Below are 22,118 nucleotides of genomic sequence, written 5' to 3' on the forward strand. Positions count from 1 at the left end.
GTCTTACGGTCTCCTTCCCCGGAGAAACTCGGTATAAGAATACGTAAGATTTCTTATTCTTTATTTAGTCTTATTTCTCTATATCTTGCTAACAAAGTTAGCATGCCTTGAATGCCAACGCGGTGGGTATCTCTGTGTATGCTAAGTAATCTACGTATGTATGCTATCCCTCAAACAATGCTCTTTTATGCTCCATTGACAAGCTGGGCAAAACACCACCAAAAACGCCGTGTGCAATTGAGATGCTATGCGTGTCCTGTTTTATCAGACTTGTCCTTGTCTACTCTGCGCTTCCAAGTTGAAGCGAGAGAATGGTAAAGCAGAACGCTACTGCCGCCAGTGATATCTGCTCTGCGATATCAAACGAGTTCGCAATGCGCGAGTGGCATTTCGATGAAGGGGATCTTGAGATCGGCACATCTGCATATATTCTCTCGTGACGGGAACGTGGTTTCGTACGGGGTGAGCCGAGCCGAGTCGGCGAATCGCTTCCTGTGCGGTAAACTAAGCAGGAGCAATGAAGCGGAGAATATCATGATTAAAACAGGTCATCGTAGTCACTATTCCAGCCCATCTGCTCGTATAAAGTCGGAGCAGAATGGTTATTGGTGACTTTAGTCGTGTCGTTCAGTGTCGCCTCTGTCGTCTCAGCAGGAACAGAAGTAGAAACTCTCTTCGCCGGCGTGACGAAGAGGATGTCCATACTAGGCCGGGGCTTGGGAGGTGTTGATGTGATGTTCTCGTCCATGGAAGTCGGGAAGGGGGTGGACCGCTGTTTTGCGGGAGTTTCAAAGATCCGGGGCAGCACTGGAGATGAGGGCCCAGTATCGGGCTCCTCTGGGATGGAGAGATGGCTCTGAGCAGGTGTCGCTTTCTTTCTGGACATGATCGGAGAGGATGGTGGGATGCATGTATCGTTCGCAATTGATTGTTCGAGCTGGGGTGCACCCATCCGGGCTGCGGCTGGTGTTGCACACACTTTGTCTGGCGTGCTAGCTATGTGAAAAGTTGCGAGGTCATCCCGCAGGTCATCACGAAAGCTTTTTCTAGGTGCTGTGCCAGGGATGACGGAGCTGGACGATGGTATCAAGTCGAATCCTGTCCTCTGCATTGGCGCGTTGAAAGTACCGAAACCTCGAGCATCTCCTGCTACAGCGTCTCTGAAGCGGAAGTTCGCCGGGGTTGCTTTGACTTGAACCCTGCTAGCAGCTGCAGCATTGCGGACAGGCTTCTTTTGTTCTGCACGTCTCAGATTAGTACGAGAAGCATCAAAGGATGGCCAGATGCGCCCTGGACTTACTTCGTGGGTGAGTCGAGCTCGACGCCCCGACACGTTTCTCTACTTCTTCCACAATAGATCTACCGGCCAACTGCCTGTTAGGCTTCTTCAGCGCCGAGATAGCCTCCTGCAATTCTGCTTCCAGTGTGATCTTCTTCTGCGCCTTGAGTTCCTCGGCACCAGCGCTGGATGCGCTCCTCGAGAGGGTATTACGCGGCCTTTCCCTCAAGGAGCCATCGTAAGACGGAACTCGATCCAAGCCCAGTGGCTCGCTTGCTTCACGCTTCAAGCCTGGAATGACGGCAGGTGTGGCAGATCGCATTCTTGCCAGCACGTCGATTGGTCGACGTGATGCTTTTCGTTTCTGTTGATCACTTTCGAATACCTTCTCGAGCGACTTGGGACCTGGAGCTGGTGTAGGCCGTTTGGCAGCAGAGCCGGGTTTCGGTTTGGGCTTCGTAACGGCGGAGGTCGCAGTGCTCTTTGATCTGGGCGGAGATGCAGCGACTGGTCCTCCTAGCTTCTTGTTGAGGTCCGCACACAAGTCGGGAAGTCGTCCAACGAAGCTGAGATGGTTAGTTTGTGGTGCCGTACCAGCTTTCTCCAGATCAACTTACAATGGCACAATGATATCTATACAAAAGTCCTTGAGTGGGTCAGAATCTGCCCTGTCCGCCCCTCGAGAGCTCTGGCCACGCTTTGCTTCCGCTTCTGCCGCAATCATTTTCATCTCATCGAGCGTGGTAGACTGCCAGATGCTCATCCGATCCGCGTGTAGGTTGACCAGCAAAGAATAATCGTGCTTTTCTTTTTTCTTCGGCGCAGTTCCGACTGGCTGTTCTTTAGGCAGGTCTTCCACTGATATACCAGGCAGCAAACTGTCCTGGGCATCCTGAGCTGGGTGTACGGCTTCCAATGCCAATATCTCGAGGAGTAGAATCATCTGTAGCTGCGTCTCGCGAGTACGCAGGAAGGAAACGTGGTATTTTATCTCTCGAGGGTCGATCGACGAGTCTTCATCTCGCACTGCAGGCTTGTTGGACCTCCACCACTTCTTCACATCGTCGACCTCGTTGGTCCACAAGCCGTCCTTTCCCAGCTTCATCTTCTTGGCCTTCCTGCGTTTTGGCCTGGGCTCCTCTTCGTCATTGCTCTCCACCAGGACCTTCATGTCGTCGATTAGTGCTGGCACCGTTTCCCGGTATTTCTTGTCGATCTGCGGGATGCCTATCACAAGGCCTTTCAAGAAGTTGACCAGATCGTTCATGTCCAGGTTTGTTTCACAATCAAACTGGAATGCTGACCGGGCTTTGGACAAGGGGCCTTTCGCAAAGTACGCCAAAGACCCCTTGGAGTGATAAAGGGCTTGAGCATACTGCGATCTGATCGTTTGCAGTATCTCTTCCAGGGTTGCTTGCGTGTCGACGTTAGAGTCCAAGGGACCTGGTTGGGATCCTTGAGGCGTCGCAACGATGGAGTCAGCATCTAGACCAGCGTTTGCCAAACCAGGGGCAGGTGTGGGTATCTCTTGGCCTGGGATCTGCGACGAGCCGAGCGCCTGGCTCTGCACTACCTGGGACTCCGATAGTGCGACCGACATCGCCCTGGGGCGTTTCGAGACCATGGACCGTAGCTCCTCGATGGCCTGTCTCTTCTTCTTGTTGTCCTTGTGCTGGTTGAGAGTGATTGCCGGGGCCTCCGCATCCACGGCCTGCGCAGCACGAGCGGGATGGCACCTGGGCTCATAACAAGCCTCTGCCAGCAGGCTCAGCTTCTCGATGCGCACCCAACTCCCAAGTTTGCACACGACATAACGGCCTGCCTGAGCACGCTCCACGGCATATACATAGCCAGTGGTGTCTGATCGTGCTATCAGAACGCTCGGGGCCTGTCGCAGTCGTCCTTCGAGCTCCAGGATGCGGATGTGGGACTCGAAGAAGCGACCTGCACCACTTGGTAGTTCGCCAGCTGGTCTGACCAGATCCAAGCTAGACAACGAAAGACATTCGCGGGACAACAGCATGAGCGGTTTCAACAGCACGGCGTTTTGTGAGATGCCGGCCAGAGAGAATTCAGGCTGTTGAGCTGTCAATATAAAACAGTCTGATGATCCACACGACAGCTTGTCTTTGGTGACGGGGGATTGGCTAACTTTGACGGTGATGGGAGGTCTGAGGAGCTGCTCCATGGAAACAGAGACAAAGTCATGCTTTCCTTCACGAATTTTAAAAGCAAGAGCCTCATTGTCATCCATGAGTGGGGGACAGGAGCTGTCCAGATCGGAGGAGCGTTGGCCGTGGACATGGGCGGCGGGCTTATTGGATGATCTTGAACGAGGACGCGACGACGCGTCCGAGCCTCGAATGGACATGATGGAATGGGGCGGCTATCCGCCATGTAGAGAAGACATGAAGAGATGTTGAAGATCTATGTTGGTAGTGTGTACAAGATTATGAATTGGGCAGTCAGGTCTTGACGACACTGAGCAGCAGTAGGTGGTGATTACAGTAAGTCGGCCAAAAACGCGTAACGGTGCATCAGAGACGCGGTTACACTGCTAGTGTTCATCTGTCAGTCACAGTCAGGGTTGATAGAGTTGACAGGGTTGGCAGGGTTGGCAGGGGTTTGACGGGAGGGTCAGAAGTGCCAGGATGCTGGATGCTAGGATCACCACCACTACAGGGGCATGCAGGGCTGGTGGCTCAGGTGTGACAAGCGTGGCTGGTGCTGCGTTCCAGGCCCGAGCCCCCTGTACGGAGCCCACCATAAGAGACCCCCTCCCCCTGTCTTAGTCTGTAGCTGCAACATATACAGTGTGTTGGACGCCCAATGCCAGCCAACCAGCAGTGTGTGGTCATGATCGACATGCCATGATTCCTGTCGTGTAAGTATGACCTTATGACTAGGTTGTCACCCCTCACTGTCTCTTAACGATGCTGGCGAAATCCTCGCACTCGCGATAACTCGGGGAGTGTTGCTCTCGATTGATATGTAACGAAGGTGAGAAGGGGGCAAAAGAGGACGCCAACCAGAGTGCGATCAAATTTCCGAATTCACTGTACTGCTGCTAGCATACGTATTGCTATTATGCTATAAAGTACCTACTACAGCAGGCAATTACCCAGTAGCGCAGGCGCAGCGGAAAGTCAATAGCACGAGGTGCTAAGGACCTGTACCTGGCCTTTGAAAGGGTCAATCAGCCGCCCGGGGGCATCGATCGATTCGAGCCACAGCCATCGAGATCTCGCGATCGAGGCCTCTTTGTGTCAACTCCTGGCCACCTGACGGACTAATTGGTCCGCCACAAATCCTGCACTCTGTGCAGTTGTCTGGTCCGTGAAATTTATTTTGATTACCACCATACTCTTTCTTAAAAGCCACAGGGCACAGAGTATTGAAAGAAGGCTGCTGCTTGGTTAGCACCTGAATTTACAGCCTGGCAGACGTTTGCGACGCTCTCGAAGCTGCAACCGGCCCTCGCCCTTTTTTCCCTCCCTCGCGCTGGCGGTCCCACCTTTTGCCCACATCTACTGGGTTCCAAGTAAGGTTTCGAGCTCTCGCCACACTCACAAGCCTCAGGACCGGCAGTACCCGTTACCCAGATGCTACCTCCCGCGGGCCAGAACGCCGCATGATCCTACCGAGACCACTTACTTCTGAGTGCTTATATCTCTCTGCCCAGGTCTGCCGAAAATTGGTTACCCCCCTGTGCACCAACCTTTTTTTTCGTTTTTACCTTTTTTTTTTTTTTTTTTTTTTTTTAACCCAAGGGAACGCGACGGATCCGAGGCCTCTCTCCTGGGTCCTGTCGCCTTCTTTCCCTCCCAACATCCTCACTCCCAGGTTGGGCCACTTCAGAGAGGACCGGGCTGATTCTGCCCCTCCTCTTGTTTGCTGGTCGTGCGCCCTTGGGGTCGCGGCGCGGGAAGAGACTGGATGAATCTGGCGGCAAAGCATTCAACCACCGATACCTTCGTCCTTGGAAGTCTCTGACGCCGTGAAACGAGCAGCCTGTACGCACGTGCATACAGACGTCGACGTCCCAATCATGTCGGCTGAGACCTCCCCACACGCGGTGCGCTTCTCGAATGGCGACGACGACCTGCCGCGCCCTGATAAGGCGGCCAAGGCTTTCCGACCACATGCCGTTACCGCCGATTCGGGCGAGTCCGGCTCTTCAGGCGACACCAATCTCGAGCCCAACGGCTTCGACAACTTCGAGCCACAGGATGATCTGGGGTCATTGAATCATTATGCAGACGCTGCCAGCCACGCTGGCTCCATGGCGTCGCTGCTCTCAGATGGCATAAGCGCCGTCATCGCCAGTCGACATCATGGCTCCTCAGATGCCGGCTCCATCCACAGCAATGGCACCGCTGCAAGACCTCAACGCCCCACCGGTCCGGCAAGGCAGCCCTCCAACACCTATCGCCCCATCCGAAGACCTCAGCCCACCCCTGTGGGCTATAATGACCCGCGCTCCGGATCACGGTCGCGCGCGGTGCCCTCCAACTCGACCTTTGCGCGGCAGGAAAGGGCCTACGTGCAGCGGCTGAACAATGCGCGGAAGCAAGACTATTCTTTTCCTTCCGAGTACGATCCCATGAGCTTTACTACCGCTGGCGATGCCGATAGCGACTCGGAGGGCGAGACCCCCGGGTCAGAAGCCCCGACCAGCATCGAGCCAGATCATGACGACGCGAGGAGGCTGTTTGAGGGTGACGAAGAGGAGGACATCGAGCCGACGGAGGAGGACATCATGGATCCAGACAGCCGGGAACGTCTAGAATGGCATGGAATGCTGGCTGCTGTGCTCACTGGCGATGTCTTTCGGCAGGAGAAGAAACGACTGATCGGCGCCTCCGAACAGGAGGTGGGCAAGAATGCGCAAAAGGCAGAATTGTGGCTGGGCATTCGCTCGCGTATATGTGGAAGGCATCTGCCAGTGCAGCGCAGGATGGTCGAAGATGCACGGGGCACTATGGACCGGGTCATCGAGGAGGTCATCAACTTCCGTATCGCTGGCGAGAGCGAGGCCGGCAAACCACCCGCAGAGCAGGTCAACGATATGGTTGCCAAGATCGACAAGCTCGAGAGCTTGTACCCATCGAGAGAGGCGATGCTGCAAGCACACTCCTCGGCCAGGTCACAGCTCTTCTCCGAAGCCTGCGAGGCCATAGTATCTTGGTACAACATCAACGAGCTGATCAACACCGAACTGCTCGTGTTGAGGAGATGGGTCGGAAATGACGAGCTGGACTTCCTGCGCACCAGGGAGCGATCTTCCATGCCGAATGGGATCGGTGAAGAGGCGTCGTTTCTCGATAAATTGTTGAAGGAGGATGGTCTCAAGTCGTTACATGAGCACTGGGAAGAGGACGTCGGTGGCAACAAAAGCAAGCGCCAAAGCATGTTGACAGCCATCACCAACACGATACTCAAGGCCAAAGAGACACTTATTCTCAACGCCGAAGCATTCAAGAAGCGCCATCTACCTCCGTACATTGAAGATCTTCTCACCCTAATCAGTTTCCCATCTCGGCTGATCGAGGAGATCATCAAAGTCCGGCTGGCTTATGCGAAAAGGATGAAGGAGTCTGCGCAACAGAATCCAATGCTCCAGGACCAGATGATCTCGCAGTTCCAGGTCCTGCTGAATCTCGCCATCGGCATCAAAGCTGAGTACCTGGGCATTTCGCAGCCAGAGCCCGGCTGGGAGTTGCCCCCCTGCATCGATGAGGCCTTTGACCAGGCTGTACTGGAGGCGTTGAAGTATTACTTCAAGATGCTCAATTGGAAGCTGAGCGGCAACAAGAACACCTTCAAGGAGGCAGAGCTCCTCTTTCAGGAATGGGAGTTCATCAACGAGATCGGGAGTCACTTGGACCATGGTGACGTTGAAGTCGCGGAGCAGTTCAGCAACCTGACTTTCAAAGCCTTCCGACGTCTGAGTGACACATTTGAAAGGGAACTGCAGAGAAAACCAAAGGAGAGCGCCGCCGAAATGAGCAAAAGGTACAAACAGATTTTGGACTCTGTACGGGTGCGCCAAAGAATGCTTCAGCGCTTCTCGAGGATGTTGAGCGCGTGTTACGAAAATGCATGCGATTTCAGCATCGCTTTTGGGCTCGAACAGCTACACGACCTGTTCGCGCGACTTGTGGAATCCGGCCACTTCCAGATCTATACCGGAAGTATTGAGCACGAGGGTGTGATCCTGGTAGCTTCGCCGTCACTGCATAACCGCCCGGATGAAATTCAGTCCATTATCGGGACCGCTTCGTACGAGCACGCCACAGAGGATCCAACCCATCCCTATATCCTCATCATCCGAGCCGAGAACGCACCGCATTGGTATGGACCCAAAGTGTCCATGAATGTGCGGGAAGAGCCGCTGGATCTGAAGACGGGCCACCTGAGGCTGATTGCTGGTGGGTCGCAACTTCGGCTTACAGCCGCCAGGAGACTGTTTATAGAGCTCATTGACGCGCATCTCGACCTCGTTGTGGAGCAACGGTCCAATCTAAAGAAGGTCAACATGAAGCTGGGCGATATCAAGCGGGTGGCATACAAGCTGTCGCACACCTTCATGGACAGCGTGGAGACGATTCGCTCGCAGACCAAGGACCTGGACGTGCAAGACCTCATCCAGACGTGTTTCATCTTCGCTACAGAATTTGGTCAACGCTCGCTGCTATTCATGGACAGCAACCGCCGACAGATGAACAACATCAAGCTGACGAAACTCGCACTAGACTGGGTCAGCTTCATCTGCGACGACTGCGTCTCGTCCGACCGCAAGACGTTCCGATGGGCTGTTCTGGCTCTGGAGTTTGCAATGGGCATGACCCGCGGCAGACACATCTTGGCACTAGGAGATGATGAATATGCCAAACTGCGAGAGAAGGTCGCCGGGTGCATGTCCTTGCTCATCTCTCACTTCGACATCATGGGTGCGCGGTCGACTGTCGCAGCCCAGGCTGAGAAGCAGAGGTTGGAAGCCCTCGTTGGCCAATTCAGGAGGCTGGACAAGGGCAAGAACGTCGATGACCAGACCGCCTCGCAATTTGTGCTCGACCACAGGATGCAGGAGCTCTCCAAGATTGACGAGGCGAGAAAGCAAATCATGCTGGAGCGGTCTGCCCTGGGCCGCGTCCTCGAGGCCTCCAACGAGGTCGATCGCTCCCTGGCATACCTCTCGTCTACGGCCACCAACTTCACGATGCGATGGCAGCAGGGCCACTTTGTCGGTGGTGGGACCTTTGGCAATGTTTACAAGGCCATGAACTTAGACACCGGACAACTGATGGCCGTGAAGGAGATCAGGCTGCAGGATCCGAAGCTGATCCCCATGATTGCCACGCAGATCAAGGACGAGATGCGTGTGTTGGAGTCTGTCGACCACCCCAACGTTGTGTCTTATTTTGGTATTGAGGTCCACAGAGACAGGGTCTATATCTTTATGGAGTTTTGTTCAGGAGGCTCCCTGGCCAACTTGCTCGAGCATGGTCGCATTGAGGATGAACAAGTCATCATGGTTTACGCGCTGCAGCTTTTGGAAGGTCTTGCGTACCTCCATGAAGTCACGATCGCCCATCGCGATATCAAACCAGAGAGTGAGTTTTTTTTCGTTCTTACCCCTTCCACTACTTGATGGGACGTCAACTAAATCAAAGCCGCAGATATCCTCCTTGACCATAACGGCATCATCAAGTACGTTGACTTTGGCGCGGCCAAGGTCATCGCACGACAGGGAAAAACTCTCGTGCAAGACATGTCATCCAGTGAACCCAACAAATCTATGACCGGCACGCCGATGTACATGTCTCCTGAAGTGATCAAGGGCGACAACCCCGGGCACTTTGGCGCGGTGGATGTCTGGTCGCTGGGCTGCGTGATCCTCGAGATGGCTACTGGCCGCCGGCCCTGGGCCAACCTGGACAACGAGTGGGCTATCATGTATAACATTGCACAAGGCAACCCACCGCAGCTTCCGACCCCCGACCAGCTGTCCCCTGACGGCATCGACTTCTTGAAACGTTGCTTCCTCAAGGACAGCAGGAAGAGGGCGACGGCGATGGAGCTCTTGCAGCACGAGTGGATCATGACGATCCGCCGGAGCGTGGTGGAGCCCAGCACGCCGAGCGAGTCGAGCGCCAGCAACCAGACAACGCCGAACACGCAGTCCGCGGCCGGGCGCCGGGGAAGTCTGGGCCCGGATGGGATGTTTTCGGTCGCAGAGTAGCAATCCTTCGTTTCTCGCGGTCGTCTTGTGTCTTTCAAAGACAAAGCAAGCACTTGTCCGACCAGCCGAACACGGCTGCCTCAAATGCTGTACACAGCCATTCTCCCTTCTCCCCCCTTGTTTCTTACTTTTTTTTCCCCATTTGACTCCTCTGGGTTCAAGCTCTCGAGGCGGATCGCCCTCGCTCGAGTGGCCACCCAGCCAAAGTCTATCGTTTTGAAAGCATTGTTTCGGCGAAGTTTCGGTATCTTTTTCTCATAGTGGTGTTCTTTCCTCCCAGCATGTCGTCTTGAGATTTGATTTTAACGACGAAATGAATGATTCAGCACCACCTAAGCAACACATTTCAGGGATCGGAGTCCATCGCGATGGCGACGGGATAGGGATCTCTCTTTCTTCTCTTTTTTCTCTTTTTTAGCCATTTCCTTTTAGTTGTGTGAAGAGGTCACGGCCGAGGCGGGTCTGGGCATTATGGATTTAGCGATTGGGACATGGGCTGGCTATCTTTTCAGAGACCAAACTCTTGAGAGTGAGAGGGAGAGAGTATATAAAGAGGACCCAAACACACATACATACCAATTGCCATCACCACTACTTTAGGGAGCCCGATAATTCAGGACAGAATATCAAGATTAAATCATAATGCTTATAAATTCCGGAAAAAGAAAAAATCTCGCATCACTAATTTGGAAAAGTTTCCCGCCTGACCCAACTGTGCAAATTCGTTGTCACATATGCGCATAGTACGTCCACGCCGCTACAATGCGCGATGCTGCCTCTCTCTGTAACCTGGAAACACTAGACAGACTTACTCTGATATGGGATACGATTCTGTCTCCCCTCAACCAAATTCTGCTGAAGTTTATGACGGCACATTCAAACGTATACAAATGAGCTTTCTTTGTTTCCCCCCCCCCCCCCCCCACCTCCTTCTTTCCTAGGCCCCCTCCCCATCACAGCCTGATAACACCGAACCCCGAATGTGAGAACGGGAGTCTACGGGTCCGGACCGTGACCGTAGTCCATTTCGAGGAGGAGCTCAGTGTAGGTGTGGGTGTGGGTGGTGATCACAATGCGCCACTGCTCAAGTAATCAAGTAGGTACTCGCAGTACCATAGTAGACTTGTCGACTTGGAGAAGGCGGGTTTTCGAGCGAGTGAGTTACAAAAGTTCAGCCGCCGCAATCCCAACCCAGAAAGAAAAAAAGAAGAAGAAAAAGAGAGAGAGAGGTAAACCGAGAGAGTAAGCAAAAAAGAAAAGTAGCCGAGAAATGTCTCCAGGGTTAGGCCGTTCTCCGACAGGATGATGTTTCTCTCTCTCTCTCTCTCTCTCTTCCTTTCGCCCCCAGGGTTTTCCTCTTACACTAGCAGCTGCTAAACTATGGGGTCGCAATCGCTAATCAGAGTTAGGCCCACTACTACCCAACCCTCCCCCCTCCCCCTTCCCCACGAATTAGTAGTATGTGCATATTATATTAATGAACCAAACAACTACTACTGCAATAGGTAATCCACAAAGCAAAAGAATCTCGGTTGCAAGCAAGACTCGTGTCCACGTGTGTGGAGGAATCGAAAGGAGAAAAAGAGTAGATCTCCGTTTTCCAGAAACGGTTTAGTGTTGCGAAGACGATCGATCTCGTTTTCGGGTTTAGGGGGGGGGAGGGGAGCCACCAAGAAAAAGGTGGGAAACGGACCAACATGGGATCCGTCAGGAAGGGGGAAAAGAAAACAAGAGATAACGAGAAGAAAAAAAAGAGGGGGACGGGGAAGGAGCAAAGAAGGGTAAGCACATCGTTAAAAAAAATCCCTAGGCCAAAGAAAGACTGGCCATGCGAAAGGAGTGTTCCTCACTTCCCCCCCCCCCCCTTACATTTATAACAAGTAGTAGTATCACCACGGACGGGCACGGGTATTCAATTAGCCTCACCGCAGCGATCTTGAAACGTCCGGTCCGTAGAGGCGACACCAGCAAAGCCTTCCCTATCCCTGGAAGAAAAGAAGAGGTGAGGGGGAAATCTCTCGCTCTGTATACTTATTTCAATCATGTGAACGAGGATTTCTGATTCCCGTCCTGTTTTGGTTTATCCTGTTGTGCTGGAACTTGAACCTCTTTTTCCTTGCTTTTTTTTTTTTCCGGGCCCTTTATTTTTTTTCTTTTCTTCTCTTCCTCTCTCTTCTCTTTCGTGGGAGTCCAGCCTGTTTGCACAGTTTCACACACTTCTCTTTCTCTCTCGTCTGAAAGGTGCAATAAGACGGCCTTCGTCAGAGAAGTTAAACTCCGTCTCCGGGTCCGTCCCCCCCACACCCAGTGTTCAGACCAAAGTCACTTACTCTGCGTCTTCTGTCCTATCGGGACCATTGTATTCCCAAGTCTTCATAATAGAAACGTAGCACACACCTCTTTTCACCACGAGTCGTATAAAAGTGCACACACACTAATTGACGCATACTCGCTGTATGCCTAACGGATTGGAGGATTAAAAAGAACGGAGACCCATTCACCTGGCCCGGCCCTGGTGAACCAACCAACATCGCCTCTTTTCTCTCTCACTCACTCACACACACACATATAAAAGGACTACGACTACCACAAAAATCAGTGTTCCCTCCTCTCTCTCGCACACACCAGACACACGGCAAGACGAGGCCATAGCAGCCGCCACGCTACGTCACTATTGATAACATACATACTTGAACTTTAACCGTGGCACGTACGCATCGATCAAAATCATGTCGTCACCCTCGCCATGGCAGGTTATGACGGCAATATCCGCCGTCGCGGGCTACGTCGCGACAACCGCCTTCCACCCGCAGTGGTCCACGGCGTCCTTTGTCAGCTACTTTGTGGGCAGCTGGGTCGTGAGCTTTTTCGGCTGGGCGTTCTGGAAGGTGATCCTATGGCCCAAGGTCTTCTCGCCCCTTCGCGACCTGCCGGAACCTAAGAACCTGTCTTGGTACAACGGGCAGTGGGCAAAGATCAAAGCTCTCCCCAACGGCTCCCCTATGCAAGAATGGTATGATAAATATTTTCGAGAATTTACCACCCCCCCTTGTAGATATATACATATTTCATTATGCATATGTACTAACGCGGGAGTGACACAAATCCAAAAACAGGGCCGCCACTGTACCACACAACGGCGTGATCCGCTACCTGGGCCTCCTCAACCAGGAGCGTCTCCTGGTCATCTCGCCCAAGGCGCTGGCCGAGGTCCTCGTGACCAAGAATTACGAATTCTGCAAGCCCTCCTCGGTGCGCTTCGCCCTGTCTCGCGTCCTGGGTTTCGGCATTCTCATGGCCGAGGGCGACGAGCACAAGACGCAACGGCGCAACCTCATGCCGGCCTTTGCGTTTCGCCACATCAAGGACCTGTATCCAATCTTTTGGGCCAAATCCCGCGAGGGTGTGCATGCTATGGCGCGGCAGATCGAGCTCGACGCCGCACAAGATCCTTCTTCGTCGTCCTCCGATCCAGAGAAGTCAGCTGTCTCCGACGCCAGCAAGGCAGGCTTCCTCGAGATCTCAAGCTGGGCATCCCGCATCACACTCGACATCATCGGCGTTGCAGGCCTAGGCCGAGACTTCGGCGCCATAGCAGACCCGACCAGCCCGCTCTTTCAGACATACAAGACGGTGTTCAAGCCCTCCCGCGGGGCGCAGCTGCTCAACATGTTGGGGCTCCTCCTCCCGTCGTGGGTGGTGAGCCGGATTCCCGTCCAGCGCAACTCGGACATGCGCGGCGCGAGCATCACGATCCGGCGGACGTGCGCGGAGCTGATTCGCGAGAAGAAGGAGAGGATGGCACGCGAAAAGGAGCGGGCGGATGTGGACATCCTGAGCGTGGCGCTCGAGAGCGGCGGGTTCACGGATGAGAATCTGGTTGACCAGCTCATGACGTTTCTGGCCGCGGGCCACGAGACTACGGCGAGCAGCACGACGTGGGCCATCTACCTGTTGTGCCGGTACCCAGAGGTTCAGGCGAGGCTGCGGCGCGAGGTGAGAGAGCGGTTACCGGGCGTGGACGGTGGCGATGCCGCTGCGACCATCTCGAGCCTGGACGTCGACCGCATGCCATACCTCAACGCGGTGTGCTCCGAGGTGCTGCGGTACTACGCCCCCGTGCCTATGACATTTCGCGAGGCAGCGGTGGACACGACGATCCAGGGGCATCCCGTGCCCAAGGGAACGAGGATTGTGCTGAGCGCCAGCGCGGTCAACAAGGAACTGGCACTGTGGGGCCCAGACGCGCGGCAGTTCAACCCAGACCGGTGGCTGCCCAAGTACGACGGCGACAAGGGCGCCGCGGCAGGGGGCGCGACGAGCAACTATGCCTTCATGACGTTTCTGCACGGCCCGAGGAGTTGCATCGGGTCGAGCTTCGCCAGGGCCGAGTTCGCGTGCTTGCTCGCGGCGCTGGTGGGCAAGATGGAGTTTGAGCTGAGGTACCCCGAGGATGGCGACGAGGACAAGCTCGAGATCAAGTCTGGAGTGACATCGAGACCGGCCAAGGGAATGCATGTGAAGGTGAGGGTACTGGATGGATGGTGATGGACGGTTATGGGCGGTGATGGTGGCGGTTGGCGATAGAAGCAGGGTAATGGATGAATGGCCTTAACACCCAGAATCAGTAGTAATTATTTAACACCCGGCAGAAATAATGAACCTCGTCATGGCGTGAGTTTCTTTGCTGTTCCTCGTGGCTCCCAAATGATGAAGAACCGTATACTGTATCTCTCTCCTTCATTTCTCCAGGGACAAACAAGATCGACGCCAGATTGACTCCATGCAGCCTCCACGACATTACGTTACCTCCACTATCCAATCCCATCCTGGTCACCTACCACAGGATGGATTTGGCTTTAGTCCAGACTTGGTCCTTTGGTATTCTGACGAGGGGGAACTGAATCGAAACACCTCTGATGCGTTCGGGCCAGAGAGAGTGGGAACACCACCGGTGGACCACGAGACTCAGGAGATGTTCACCGAGAGATCTAGCATCCACCCAAGCATGAGGGTCATTGCACCTTGGATACGCAAGGAGGACAACAACGTTTCAAGCAAGATGGTATGATCGAATTCCTTGCCGCGAGAGCTGGCGGGGAAGCCGCTCCGTGCGTGCATCCTCTCCCGAGCATTTTCCCACCCACAAGCACAGACGCCGGGGACACGTCGACAGAGGTGGTGTGCATTGCTTCCAGGGTGTCACCCACAGTATCTCCACCGTCTCCAGCCAGACAAACTTCCAAAGGGGGATATTGGGAGGGGGGGGGAGGGTTGTTCCAGACGGGCATGCCGCTGGAAGTGCCCTCCACGATATTGCAGGGAAGACTGATTGACTGGCTAACTGACCGACTATTCACACGCAGTCTCCCTCTCTCTTCTGTATGCGATCGATCGAGCAAGGGAACAAACGATGATGGCGGACCAGGTTGATCCCTCTTGGGTTAGGTCACAGGGTGGACTTTGTGTGTGTGTGTGTGTGTGTCTTTGTAGATGGCAGTAGAGGCAAGGGGGAGCCATCTCCATCTTGGTTCCGCTATATTGGAGCCGTCCGTCTGTCGACGTCGAGTCGTGTGCGTGTGTGTGCCTGTGCGGGACCCCTCAACGAGGTTCCCACATCACATCAGCCTTCTTCTGTGTCTCCACCTGGCAGCTCTGTGCTGCAAGACTCAGGCCGTGCTGCGCGAGCCGAGCCTCCCAGACTTCGCCGATGTATCGATATTCCTAAAGACTATACGATTAACCGTATCTCCATCAAAACATTGTGCCTTTGGGCGCTATCACCACTTACTCCCACCCCTCTACAAGGAGAAGAGGGAGAGGCCTTGTCTCGATCCAAATAGCAACGCGGCCGACTCGGCAGGACTCTATCGTTCCCACATTGGACGAAGGACAAGAAATATGGTACTGCTGCATGTGTGAGATCTCGAATGGCGAAAATGCGGACCTGTGTCTCTCGTCGTTCTCCCGTGTCTTGGGCCCTGGTCAGTGTCAGTGTCAAGGGCGACGGCGCAGAGTCGCGCGATCTTTAGTCTCATGATGGAGGTCAATGAGCCATGTCCCATTTTCCCCATCCCGACTGTTCTTGTCAACATGCTGAAAAGGAGGAAAGAACATGTCAGAACAGGGCCAATTTCGGGCGAGGTGGACTGAGGGAAGGTGAAATGGGCAGTGCGCACTAGGCACTTGCCGCCTGCACTTTCTCATGACTCTCGTTGGTCTTGCCCGCGAGCCTCGGCGGCAGGCTCCTTTGTGATGGGATTGCTCATCACCCTTTGGGAGGTGTCCTCTCCTTCCTTTCGATGGGAACCCCCAATGCGCACGCCTCGCCTCGCTGGCAGCATCAGTCATAGCCAGAGACGCATACATAGTCACCCAATCATACATAAAACATGGCATCTTGAAGAAGAGAGAAGGACCCTAGTTACTCGAACCCCGCGACCCGGGCTAGGAAGGATCTGGCCATCATCAGGTACTGTGCGGTGCTGTGTTGCGCAAGGAACAGCCTGATCGGGCCGAGGGCTGACTGGGAGCTCGAACATACTTGCTTCTGCAATCTCTCTCTCTCTCTCTCTCTCTCTCTCTCTCTTTCTCTGCCGCTCTCTGTCTCTCCACCCCTCTTTCTGTGTGTATATGTGTGTTGTGTGTCTTTCTCTTCTTCCCACTCCATCTCCCGCTCCCCTTTCCCATCAGTCGCTCAGCGTCGATCATATGACCCGCCCTGCAGATGGATTACTGTGTGTCTGTTGCAGGACGAGGACTTGACATGAGACCTGCATGGCCCGATCTGCATGCACGCACTCACTCACTTCCCCTTCCTTCATGCCGTCCCTGCGCCAACCGACCAACCCAGCCAACCAAAGATGGAGGAAAGCACACACACACGGCTGAAGTGATGATGATGGATGAGAAACAGAGAGAAGGATGAGAGACAGAGAAGAAGGCGCTCAGGCCCCCTTCTTTCATCCCGTCCTGCAGGTCATTAATTGAAATCTCCCCCTCATGTTCATCATCCCGATCCTCTCGCGTGCCGAGGCAGGTCTCTGATCCGGATTAGTTTATGCAAGTCATTTTGATTAAAACCCCTCCTGCTATCGCTGGAGAGGGCAGGAGAGATGATCTGCTGGCGTCGATTGAATGTGACTTCGTGCGGTCGAGGCCTTGTGGGGTAATCATGATGGTCATGCGTCCCAGAAAGGGATTCGGGTAAGCTTGGACGTGACGTTTTGTGGTCTAAATCTCGCGTCTATGTCTTGCTGCGACTGAATAGGAGCGGTCAGGTCAAAGTCAAGGGCTGGCAGACACAAGTTCGCCCTTGAGTCGTTAAAGCAAATTTCGAGAGCTTATTTACCCATCCTTACCGTATGGGCAAGCTGGGCAGCGGGTATGTTTATTATAACCAAGAAAAATTAAGACGGCCGCCAGAGTCTCTGTTTAGCACTCCCGCGGGACCGGAATGAGATGGACAAGAATAGAGGTAGTCAACCCCATTGTTCACGAAGATGGGCGGGTTGGGGGCATGGCTCCGGAATCCGTAATTGGGGAGGGGGTGCAAAGTTGACAATCGAGTTCACAGATGGTTTGGTTTGTGTGTATGTGTGCTGAATTCAGCTACCGAAATTGGCTCGAACAGCGCATGCAAGAGGAGGCATGGCATGAGAGTATCTATAAACGAAGAAGAAGTAGAGAGATCGTGCCTCATCTGAAAACGCTAACGCCAAAGTCCCTTGAGTGGCCTGGGTGCCATCACATAATAAGAAGTATAGCTATAAGTAGAAGAGATAAGGAAGCCAAAAAGGTCAAAGAATGGAAGAAAGGGAAAGAAAAGCCAGAAGGAAAAAGACAGGTGACGATGATGATCACCATGTCCCGTGCAGCCTGTTGTTCCTCCTGCTACTCCTCCCCCTGTTCTGTAGTCCTATCCTCTCGCTCTTGATGAGGCTCTTCCACCGCGAGCTCACGCTGTTGTAGTCCCTCCCGGGCAGGTTTCGCACGCAGTCCTCCCACACCTCGTTGGACAAATCGAGGTTCTTGACCTTCTCGAGCACAATCTCCACCAGCTTGGAGTCGTCCTCCGTGCTCCACTGCACGCCAGTGCGCTGTTGCTGCTGCTCGCCGGTCTCCATGGCCATGCCGCCTAGTTGAGAAACACTCCTCTCCTCTCCCTCTTGCTGAGGCGGCATACCGATCTTGTGAAAGTCCTCCCGGGTGAGCCCACGGGGGACGTCCGGCGGTGCAATGCGCTGCCTCTTGGGCGTCGATGGTGCCACACGTGGCGACTTTTCAGCGGGTGGCTGTGCGCCCCTGAAGACGAAGACGCCACCGTCCTCGGACTTCTGTGCTTCGCCAAAGATGTGGTTGTTCATGTTCTTCTCCTCCGCCCGGTCGTCGTCCGAGTCCTCATCCTCATTGTCGCTCCTTCCCAGGTCGTCCTCGACGGCCCTCCTCCTCTTGTTGACGCCGCGCGGGGGTGGCGCGCGCTTCTTGATCCTGTACCGGGGCAACTCGGACTGGCCCAGAGCGATAGGCCCAGTGGCAGCGGGCTTAGCTTCACGGCGCCGCAGCCTGCGCGCGGGGCTGGGTCTGTTGGCGAGTGGCGGCGACGGCAGGTGAGTGTTGGGCGCGGGGCCGGAGAGCAGGCTATGCAAGTTGCGGCACGAGTTGATCAGGTTGCCAATGGCGCTCTGGGTCGAGAAGGGCTGTGGGCTCGAGGGCGGCGAAATGAAGAGTGCGGACTGCAGGCGCGGCTGCGATGTGTCGCAGGTGAGAGCCGACGGTAGTAGCATGGTGGCGGTGTGGTGCGATGCGATGCGATGCGACGTGATGCGATGACGTTGTGCGCAGACGTAGTTTCGTGGCTCGAAAAAGGGTCGCGCGGTATTCTTGAAGCGCCAGGGAATGTGTGCTTGTGTATGCGCGATCACCTTACGATTTGGGTTGCGAAGGTGTGCGAAGAAAGGTTGCGACTGGGTTGTTGTTTGCGACAAAGGCGAGAATGAGTCAAGATGGGAGAATGCGCCGGGCAGGAGAGGGTTGCGCGGCACAGAGAAGGTGTGTAGTATGTGATTAGAGTATTCGCAATGTGTTATGAGGCAAATGCGCGATCAAATCCGGTGAGAATTGGTCGTGGTGGCAGTGAATAATGTTATTTTCAGTGGCTGGTGTTGTTGTAGGAGGTGTGCAGGACAACGGGCGGCAACGGGTTGGTTTAGTACTGTGTAGGAAGGGGGAGAAGGAACTTGGGATGGGCGGGAGCGGCTTGGCTATTAGGAGGGGGGGGGTGGTCATTAAGTCACCCGCACTTAAGGGTTCGACCATGGCCGCCTATTTTACAGAAGGTTGGAGGAGAGTGAGAGCCAGCAGAAGGGGCCCAGAGGGGGGGGCAGGGGGCCCAAGATGGGGGGACCCACTCGGGTACAGAGTACCTGCGCCCAAGGGTGGAGCACTGGTGAACAGCAATAGCCCTGACCAGGCCCTGGGGGCTCAAGGTTCTCCCCTCGACACCCTGGTCTCTTGACATGTTGTTGTTGATGTGAATCGAGGTTAAAGGTTGATGTACCTGAGTACGCCTGTACATACTCTCTCTATAGTAAGAGGACATCCGAACCTTTTTTCTCCTTCTCCCCCTCCCAAGCGACACCGCCTGAGCCTTGTCCCCTCCCACTACCACTCCACCCCTCCTCTTCACTTTTAATTCTCACCTCCTCACCGAACGGTTGCACCTACCACCTTGTCCTTGTACAGTAGTAAACGTGTTCGAACGTATATTGATCATGCAACGTGCATGGTTCTCTTGACTGATGGTGAGGGGGGCCAGGTCAACCTGCAGGAGGACCGCATTACCTTAGTTAGTGCAGGGCTTTCCCCCCCCCCCCCCTCTCTCTCTCTCTGTGTGTGTGTGTACCCCCGCTTTTCAGTTGATGCAATGCAAGCACTCAAAGAAAAAATGTGGCAGAGGGTCGCCCACTCAACAGACGAGGAGAGAGGTCCAGATCATGTCCGGTGGATCTTCTTGGCCCATCCACTACCCTGCGTTGTTCTTGTTGTTGTTGTTGTTGCTGTTACTGTGGGCATACTCACCCTGTCAAATGTGTTCCAGGATGACAGTGTTCTGGTCTCATCCGTTGGATGATCTCGTCTCTCAAATTTTCCATAATGTGGGCTGGGGCTCCGGAAACATCACTGTGACTGTAGACTGAATACCAACCCAAGGCTGCCCTGCCTGGAGAGGGTCTTGATTACTTGTCACAGGTTGTCTGATGTGTTACCGTCCCTACTTATGATAGCACCTATCTGCGGCCCTCTGGTTGGAGGTGCTTTTACGACTGGCTATACCTGGCGATGGTGTAGGTGAACACAATTAAAACTTGAAAAAACAAGGTGTAATGAGATCTAACAGTCGTTATAGGCTTTTACATCAACCTTCCTTTCGCCGCTCTGGTGGGCATTCCTCTCCTGCTGATGCGCATTCCCGACCAGCTCCCTAAGCCGAAGCCAATGTCCGTCCTGCCCAAGCTTCATCAACACCTCGACTTGTTCGGCTTTGCCATTCTCGCTCCTGCCATTATAATGCTGCTTCTCGCTTTGCAGTATGGCGGCAATCAATACGCATGGAACTCGTCGCAGGTCATCGGTTTGTTCTGTGGCTCTGGCGTAACATTCATTGTCTGGGTGATTTGGAACCACCACAAGGGCGACGATGCCCTCCTTCCAATGTCCATTATTAGGCGAAGAACTGTATGGATGAGCGGCACCAACTACGCATTCATGATGGCCACAGTCTTTGGATCCACCTACTTCCTTCCCATCTATTACCAGGGTGTGAAGGGGGTCAGCGCCGTGCTGAGTGGTGTGTACCTATTGCCGATTGTCCTGCCCCAACTCGCCTCAGCAGTCATTGGTGGTACTCTAGGTAAGGATTTGCCCCCCCCCCCCCTTCTTTTTTCTCTCTATTTCCACTGAAGCTTTATTTACACAAATTGCAGTATCGAAAATTGGCTATGTGCCCCCTTTTGCTCTTGTGGGAGGCAGTCTGGGTGCCATTGGCAGTGGCTTGTTCTCCCTGTTCCAGCCCGACACGCCAACTGGCGAATGGGTCGGATTCTCGATCATCACTGGTCTTGGTCGAGGCATCGCTCTGCAAATGCCCCTCATGGCCATCCAGGCAGTGGTTTCACAAGAGGAAATGTCCCAGGCGATGGCTTTTGCCGTTTGGTGCCAATACATTGGTCCCACCGTCTTCCTCACGCTATACAACACCGTCTTCGACACTAGTCTTACGACGGAGATACAAAAATACGCGCCGGGCGTCAGCGCTGAGCTGGTCATTGCTGCGGGCGCCACTCGTTTCCGCGAGGTCGTCACTCCTCAACAGCTTCCCGGTGTGTTGAAGGCGTTCTCGACGAGCTTGGATCATACATTTTATCTGCAGGCTGGAGCCGGTGTTGTGGCATGGTTTGCTGCTTGGGGTATGGGCTGGAAGAAGCTCCAAAAGCCCAAAGAGAAGCTGGCTGATCCGTCTGGGGTCGCAGAGTCCAGGGCTGCGGATAAGGAGGGCATAGAGGACTCTGGGAAGAAGATCACAGCGTGACATGGTCACCAACTACATTCAGTCATCACGACGACTACAATGCCCAGACACAGTCTATCCTAGCTTTTTTATGTGCAAAGAGGCCGCCAACACACCTTACAAGTAGTCGGACATCCGGTCAAGACATCCTCGAGATAGTTGTTTAACATTACTTGGCCAAATCAATTATTAGACGCAGCCGAATATCATGAACAGTTCCCATACATACATTCATGTCCATTTTCTGTACTGACATTCTGCGTTGTCGTGTAAGTGCCAAACATGAGACTACTAAATGCAAAGCTCCGCATTTCTACTCTAGTAAAATTATGATTTCCAGTCAACATTTGCCTATCCACAATCGCCTCAGGCGAAAAGCTCCTCCTATCTCACTTTTCTTTCCAGCGAAGAATTTTTTCTCCTGCAGCAACAATTTTTGCCATAAGAGTCAAAATTTCGGTTTGTTAAGCATATTATTCGGTGATCTCACTTAAAAAAAATTCGGTGAATTAATGTTACATATAGGCGTAGGTGCGCCACTTCGGTCTTGCGTACCTTTGTGTTACATACAATACGAGATGCAGCCGGCGCCATCACGAAAAGTGAAAGTCACAAGAATAAGCCGCAACACGGTGCTCTCTTTTGAAGTCCTAGATAAGGTAGCTCCGAATAACATCATAGTCGTAAGCCTAGTTCCGACTCTGCTACGTAACTCTGATCGTTGTCGGGACGGGCTGATAGTTGATTCGTCATCTGAGGTGAATCGAGACTGGGAGACTCCTGGCTGCGCATCCTGTCCACTCTGAGAGGAAACCTTCGGAGCTCGGTGCTAGTAAAGTGTGTCCATTATCTGACATGGTTTTACGAGACACATTCAGACTTAAACAAACACTACTCCAAGTAGCTCTCATGAAATGGTCCAAAATTTTATACACAATTTTGCGTTATTTTTCGTTGAATTCCCTCGGTATACCCCATCATTTGAGTGCTTATAGAACACTATCGGGTCTTTAGTCCCTCATACG

General features: G+C 53.7%; 6 protein-coding genes across 6 annotated transcripts; 4 read left to right on the forward strand and 2 right to left on the reverse strand.

The window, feature by feature from the left end:
- Positions 1 to 538: 538 nt before the first annotated feature.
- M406DRAFT_258833 (uncharacterized protein) lies at positions 539 to 3,467 on the reverse strand (the record flags this gene model as incomplete). Its single annotated transcript, XM_040917256.1, has 3 exons — positions 539 to 1,247; positions 1,324 to 1,845; positions 1,897 to 3,467. 3 exons carry the CDS (start codon positions 3,465 to 3,467, stop codon positions 539 to 541), a joined length of 2,802 nt encoding a protein of 933 aa, XP_040775934.1.
- Positions 3,468 to 6,038: 2,571 nt separating this feature from the next.
- On the forward strand, positions 6,039 to 9,524 carry M406DRAFT_98275 (uncharacterized protein; the record flags this gene model as incomplete). Its single annotated transcript, XM_040926395.1, has 3 exons — positions 6,039 to 8,895; positions 8,962 to 9,404; positions 9,447 to 9,524. 3 exons carry the CDS (start codon positions 6,039 to 6,041, stop codon positions 9,522 to 9,524), a joined length of 3,378 nt encoding a protein of 1,125 aa, XP_040775935.1.
- Positions 9,525 to 9,608: 84 nt separating this feature from the next.
- Positions 9,609 to 9,785, forward strand: M406DRAFT_61997 (uncharacterized protein; the record flags this gene model as incomplete). Its single annotated transcript, XM_040924758.1, has 1 exon — positions 9,609 to 9,785. The coding sequence occupies one exon, from the start codon at positions 9,609 to 9,611 to the stop codon at positions 9,783 to 9,785; it is 177 nt and encodes a 58-aa protein (XP_040775936.1).
- A 2,468-nt stretch (positions 9,786 to 12,253) lies between these two features.
- M406DRAFT_292237 (cytochrome P450) lies at positions 12,254 to 14,201 on the forward strand (the record flags this gene model as incomplete). The annotated part of the gene is made up of 3 exons (XM_040919020.1): positions 12,254 to 12,537; positions 12,641 to 12,985; positions 13,025 to 14,201. 3 exons carry the CDS (start codon positions 12,254 to 12,256, stop codon positions 14,070 to 14,072), a joined length of 1,677 nt encoding a protein of 558 aa, XP_040775937.1. The 3' UTR covers positions 14,073 to 14,201.
- A 2,911-nt stretch (positions 14,202 to 17,112) lies between these two features.
- M406DRAFT_278665 (uncharacterized protein) lies at positions 17,113 to 18,679 on the reverse strand. The gene is made up of 2 exons (XM_040918357.1): positions 17,843 to 18,679; positions 17,113 to 17,803 (listed from the first exon to the last, which is right to left on the reverse strand). Exons 1-2 carry the CDS (start codon positions 18,308 to 18,310, stop codon positions 17,384 to 17,386), a joined length of 888 nt encoding a protein of 295 aa, XP_040775938.1. The 5' UTR covers positions 18,311 to 18,679; the 3' UTR covers positions 17,113 to 17,383.
- A 1,124-nt stretch (positions 18,680 to 19,803) lies between these two features.
- M406DRAFT_260318 (MFS general substrate transporter) lies at positions 19,804 to 21,114 on the forward strand (the record flags this gene model as incomplete). Its single annotated transcript, XM_040917356.1, has 3 exons — positions 19,804 to 19,870; positions 19,933 to 20,436; positions 20,510 to 21,114. The coding sequence occupies 3 exons, from the start codon at positions 19,804 to 19,806 to the stop codon at positions 21,112 to 21,114; spliced, it is 1,176 nt and encodes a 391-aa protein (XP_040775939.1).
- Between the last annotated feature and the right edge of the window lie 1,004 nt (positions 21,115 to 22,118).

Source organism: Cryphonectria parasitica (assembly GCF_011745365.1).
Source record: "Cryphonectria parasitica EP155 unplaced genomic scaffold M406scaffold_5, whole genome shotgun sequence".
Lineage (NCBI taxonomy): Eukaryota > Fungi > Ascomycota > Sordariomycetes > Diaporthales > Cryphonectriaceae > Cryphonectria > Cryphonectria parasitica.